Here is a 6,328-nt window from a genome sequence, read left to right as displayed (position 1 = left end):
TGACTTAGTCGTGTGCATATATTTGTACATATGGGTGGTCCTGGGAATCAAACTCACTGTCTTGGCATTGCAAACGCCATGCTCTACCAACTGAGCTACAGAGCACCACCACTTGGCTAATAGCTGAACAGAGATACTTACCGGTCTACCTGGCATGCCTATATCTCCCTTTAGACCAGCTGGACCATAGGGACCCTATAGAGACAGAGAACAATATAAATCTACCAGCTGGACCCTATAGAGACAGAACAATATAAATCTACCAGCTGGACCCTATAGAGACAGAACAATATAAATCTACCAGCTGGACCCTATAGAGACAGAACAATATAAATCTACCAGCTGGACACTATAGAGACAGAACAATATAAATCTACCAGCTGGACCCTATAGAGACAGAACAATATACATCTACCAGCTGGACCCTATAGAGACAGAACAATATAAATCTACCAGCTGGACACTATAGAACAGAACAATATAAATCTACCAGCTGGACCTATAGAGACAGAACAATATAAATCTACCAGCTGGACCATAGAACAAGAACAATATAAATCTACCAGCTGGACCCTATAGAGACAGAACAATATACATCTACCAGCTGGACCCTATAGATACAGAACAATATAAATCTACCAGCTGGACCCTATAGAGACAGAACAATATAAATCTACCAGCTGGACCCTATAGTGACAGAACAATATAAATCTACCAGCTGGACACTATAGAGACAGAACAATATAAATCTACCAGCTGGACCCTATAGAGACAGAACAATATAAATCTACCAGCTGGACCCTATAGAGACAGAACAATATAAATCTACCAGCTGGACCCTATAGAGACAGAACAATATAAATCTACCAGCTGGACCCTATAGAGACAGAACAATATACATCTACCAGCTGGACCCTATAGATACAGAACAATATAAATCTACCAGCTGGACCCTATAGAGACAGAGAACAATATAAATCTACCAGCTGGACCCTACAGAAACAGAGAACTATATACAGTACATCCATGGTTATCAATGGCTAATCAGAAACAAAGCATGTCACTGTTAAAGGAGAGTACTTACAGGAGGTCCCTCAGGTCCCGGGAGTCCCTTCTCTCCCTGCACACAGAGTCAAAGGGTATCAACATTTTATGTTGCATGGCACATATAAAAGAGATGGACAAGCATAATAACATACAGTATTTCTACCAACTATAAATCTCGTGTGTGGTTTTTCTCACCGGTTGAGACCCCAGCCCTCCCAAGTACAGGGGTCTTCCATCAGGCCCCATGATAATACCAGGTTCTCCTTTCTCCCCCTGGACAGGACACAGGGTGGAGACATGTCAATACTTCATGCAATTGTCCCTGTACTGTACAGAAAACAAGATATGAATTAAGTTATTACCAGACCTTAGCTGCGTATCCTGGCTGTCCAGGCTCTCCTGTATCTCCCTTTGGTCCCATAGGCCCCTACAGAAGAAGTTGTGATCAGTATAAATAACAACCTTGTGTGTGTATATTTTTAAAAGAGAGTTCCATTAACATGTTTTAGACAGTTTTCAACATACAACTAGTAGGCCGTACAGCATTGCTTTTTGAAATATTAGGGAGCACTATTAAGGTGTTTCAACTGAAATATATATAAAATAAAATAAATCCATTAACATGTTATAAAATCGTTTTTGCCGCAATCTCCACCATACATCTAGAACAACACTGTCACTGGTGTGTTTCAACTGTGAAATATCTTTAGAAACAGTCAAGGTAAATGTCTCCATTCCACTGTGTGTTCATTGGCAGTGTGATACTGATACATACTGGGAATCCTGCCCGGCCGGGAAGACCTGGTCCTCCCTGGAGAAAAGGAAATAAGGGTTAGGGTGACTATAAAACATAAGACATTATAAAACTGCATGTAGAGTAACATAGTGACTTGTCTGCTGAGTCAAATTCTCACCTGTCCTTGATTCCCAAGAACTCCATCAAACTACAACGAGACAGAGACAGGTAGGTCAGTTGTGTCACTGAAACATCACTATGATCCAGAGCAGACAAGACCGTACAGTACACAGCCACACTCACACTGCCTGAGGTCTGGTAGATCTGTCCCGGTGGGCCAGGGGCTCCTGGAGGTCCAGGGGGCCCCCCTTCACGTCCTGGCTCACCCTACAACACCACACACACACAACAGCATGAGAGCCATGGGACACTCAATAGATGACTTACGCTACCGTTCAAAAGTTTGGGGTCACTTAGAAAAGTCTTTGTTTTTGAAAGAAAAGCAAAGGTTTTGTCCATTTAAAATAACATCAAATTGATTAGAAATACAGTGTAGACATTGTTAATGTTGTAAATTACTATTGTAGCTGGAAACGGCGTACAGAGGCCCATTATCAGCAACCATCACTTCTGTGTTCCAATGGCACGTTGTGTTAGCTAATCCAAGTGTATCATTTTAAAAGTCGCATTGATCATTAGAAAACCCTTTTGCAATTATGTTAGTGCAGCTGAAAACTGTTGTTCTGATTAAAGAAGCAAGAAAAAAAAATCAACCACCAAAACATGGTAATCAGGAGTAGGTAACTCACCCTTTCTCCTCTGTCTCCCCTCTCCCCTTTGTCTCCCTGTGTATACACAAGAAACAAAACAGAATAGGTTAGTGCACTTTGTGTGGGTTACTCTAAAGCCTAAGTAACGTTCTAATAGAGTCTGGGGAGGTGGCTGAGGGATAATGATCTTCTACCAATTGTCCTGGGAATCCGTCCATCCCTGGTGTTCCATCCCGTCCTCTTGCTCCCTCGCTCCCCTTCTCTCCCGAAAGCCCAGGCAAACCAGATCTTCCCTGTATGATGACAGGAATACAGTAAGCATAGCTATATAACAAAGATATGGCCTCCAATCAAACTTAGCAATATATTCAAAGGGATTTCCTGGTTCTTACTGGAAGGCCTGCGATTCCGGGCGGACCCTGAAAAACAATGGATATGTGACTATGTCTTAGTTGACGTGATCGTAAAGGCAATCCAAATTATGAGTGAATGGCAATGTATAGATCACCTGTGGTCCTGGAATCCCTATCACTCCAGCAACACCATTGACCCCCGTCACTTCGGAACCCTCCCCGTCACCCTACACAGAGAGGACACAGATACAGTTCAAAAAAGACAATTCCACAAAAATATATGTAGTCAAATATACAGTATGTAGTCAATTTGGTAACAATTTGAATGAAGGGAGCTTTGGGGTGGGAGGTTAAGCTGTAGTTGATGTAGTCTGGGTGGGTGGCAGGAGTTGTGTACAGTACTCACATAACTCACAGGGTAGGACTGTCCGGGGGGTCCGGGTGGTCCTGGAGTCCCAATCGGTCCCATGGGCCCAGGAAGCCCAGCCAAGCCCCCCTGCCCTGCCTGACCAGGCACTCCAGGGTCACCCTGAGAACCCTGGTGGTTAGGAGCGAAGAGGTGAGAGACAGAGAGAGATTGTAAAGATGTGTGTGTAAAAATCAGCAGTCCATTTACATGTAGACATCATTGACACAGCATGCTAACAGACAAAGAAGCATTCCACAAAATTGGAATTATTATTACTATAACAAGCAATCAATATTGAAAATAATAAAAAAAACAATTATAAAAACTAATGACTGCATATAGTTTAGTTCCAATATAAAACATCCAGACTGATGGTAAAATATCTTAAGCAACGACATGCTATTTAAGATGTTATGTCAGAAGGCAAACAAGCAAATGTTCCATTTGTCCTATAATGAAACTGGTAATTAGAGTTTTTCTCAGTGAGTTGATTCCCCCATGTGATGAATGCAGCTTAAACCAAGGAACCAATAGCAGGAGACCCAGTAGTACCTGTGACCCATCACCTTCACTAAAGATACTGGTCAAAAAGTTGCAGAAGGCAGACAAAGAGTTTTGCTAGAGGGAGACAAGCATAAGCATAAAATCCTCACACCACCACCAACATCATGTTTAGACTATCGATCTCTAGGAGAAGTCCCACCACCAACATCATGTTTAGACTATCGATCTCTAGGAGAAGTCCACCAACATCATGTTTAGACTATCGATCTCTAGGAGAAGTCCCACCACCAACATCATGTCCACCGCCAACATCATGTTTAGACTATCGATCTCTAGGAGAAGTCCCACCACCAACATCATGTTTAGACCATCGATCTCTAGGAGAGGTCCCACCACCAACATCATGTTTAGACTATCGATCTCTAGGAGAGTCCCACCACCAACATCATGTTTAGACTATCGATCTCTAGGAGAAGTCCCACCACCAACATCATGTTTAGACTATCAATCTCTAGGAGAAGTCCCACCACCAACATCATGTTTAGACTATCAATCTCTAGGAGAAGTCCCACCACCAACATCATGTTTAGACTATCGATCTCTAGGAGAAGTCCCAGCACCAACATCATGTTTAGACTATCGATCTTTAGGAGAAGTCCCACCACCAACATCATGTTTAGACTATCAATCTCTAGGAGAAGTCCCACCACCAACATCATGTTTAGACTATCGATCTCTAGGAGAAGTCCCACCACCAACATCATGTTTAGACTATCGATCTCTAGGAGAAGTCCCACCACCAACATCATGTTTAGACTATCGATCTCTAGGAGAAGTCCCACCACCAACATCATGTTTAGACTATCGATCTCTAGAAGTCCCACCACCAACATCATGTTTAGACTATCAATATCTAGGAGAAGTCCCACCACCAACATCATGTTTAGACTATCAATATCTAGGAGAAGTCCCACCACCAACATTATGTTTAGACTATCAATATCTAGGAGAAGTCCCACATCAAACAGCACCAAAGAAACAAGGTCAAAGTGAAAATAGCTATATATTTAAGATTTAGAGGTGGGATAGTATGGGTGTATTTGAGAGCTCACCCTCTCTCCACTGGGCCCTGGAAGACCTAGATCACCAGCTTCTCCCTGCGGATGAGAGGGAGAGAGAGATGGGGAAAGAGAGAGATACAGAGAGAAAGAGACAATCATCTCAAAAGGATCCCTATACAAAGGTCCAGTTCTGTGTGTGCTGTACATACAGTGATATATACACTCAGCAAAAAAAGAAACACCCCTTTTTCAGGACCCTGTCTTTCAAAGATAGTTTGTAAAAATCAAAATAACTTCACAGATCTTCATTGTAAAGGGTTTAAACACTGTTTCCCCATGCTTGTTCAATGAACCATAAACAATGAATGAACATGCACCTGTAGAATGGTTAAAACACTTAACAGCTTACTGATGGTAGGCAATTAAGGTCACAGTTATGAAAACTTAGGACACTAAAGAGGCCTTTCTATTGACTCTGAATAACATCAAAAGAAAGATGACCAGAGTTCTTGCTCATCTGCGTGAACATGCCTTAGGCATGCTGCAAGTAGGCATGAGGACTGCAGATGTGGACCAGGGCAATAAATTGAGATGCCTAAGACAGCGCTACAGGGAGACAGGACGGACAGCTGATCGTCCTCGCAGTGGCAGACCACGTATAACAACACCTTCACAGGATCAGTACACCCGAACATCACACTTGCGGGACAGGTACAGGATGGCAACAACAACTGCCCGAGTTACACCAGGAATGCACAATCCCTCCATCGGTGCTCAGACTGTCCACAATAGGCTGAGAGAGGCTGGACTGAGGGCTTGTAGGCCTGTTGTAAGGCAGGTCCTCACCAGACATCACCGGCAACAACGTCGCCTATGGGCACAAACCCACCATCGCTGGACCAGACAGGACTGGCAAAAAGTGCTCTTCACTGACGAGTCGTGGTTTTGTTTCACCAGGGGTGATGGTCGGATTCGCGTTTATCGTCGAAGGAATGAACATTACACCGAGGCCTGTACTCTGGGGCGGGATCGATTTGGAGGTGGAGAGTCCGTCGTGGTCTGGGGTGGTGTGTCACAGCATCATCAGACTGAGCTTGTTGTCATTGCAGGCAATCTTAATGATGTGCATTACAGGGAAGACATCCTCCTCCCTCATCTGGTACCCTTCCTGCGGGCTTATCCTGACATGACCCTCCAGCATGACAATGCCACCAGCCATACTGCTCATTCTGTGCATGATTTCCTGCAAGGCAGGAATGTCAGTGTTCTGCCATGGCCAGCGAAGAGCCCGGATCTCAATCCCATTGAGCACGTCTGGGACCTGTTGGATTGGAGGGTGAGGTGCAGTCCATGTGCTGTCCAGTTTCTGGTGCAGTCCATGAGGAGGAGCTGCAATGCAGTACTTAATGCAGCTGGTGGCCACACCAGAAACTGACTTACTTTTAGAG

At 43.9% G+C, this 6,328-nt stretch overlaps 1 protein-coding gene across 1 annotated transcript; it reads right to left on the bottom strand.

Moving 5' to 3' along the window:
- Nucleotides 1–57: 57 nt before the first annotated feature.
- On the bottom strand, nt 58–4,974 carry LOC135566067 (collagen alpha-1(XVIII) chain-like; the record flags this gene model as incomplete). Its single annotated transcript, XM_065013963.1, has 13 exons — nt 4,932–4,974; nt 3,322–3,444; nt 3,062–3,133; nt 2,946–2,972; nt 2,748–2,846; nt 2,593–2,628; nt 2,087–2,170; nt 1,962–1,991; nt 1,823–1,858; nt 1,415–1,474; nt 1,243–1,320; nt 1,085–1,120; nt 58–195 (listed from the first exon to the last, which is right to left on the bottom strand). Coding segments are annotated over exons 2-13 (750 nt in total), but the record flags the coding sequence as incomplete, so codon positions are not given.
- Between the last annotated feature and the right edge of the window lie 1,354 nt (nt 4,975–6,328).

This window comes from Oncorhynchus nerka, unplaced genomic scaffold (assembly GCF_034236695.1).
Source record: "Oncorhynchus nerka isolate Pitt River unplaced genomic scaffold, Oner_Uvic_2.0 unplaced_scaffold_7816, whole genome shotgun sequence".
In the NCBI taxonomy this organism is placed as follows: Eukaryota; Metazoa; Chordata; class Actinopteri; order Salmoniformes; family Salmonidae; genus Oncorhynchus; species Oncorhynchus nerka.
Note: the sequence above shows the minus strand (reverse complement) of the source record. Positions and strands in the feature narration are given on the sequence as shown.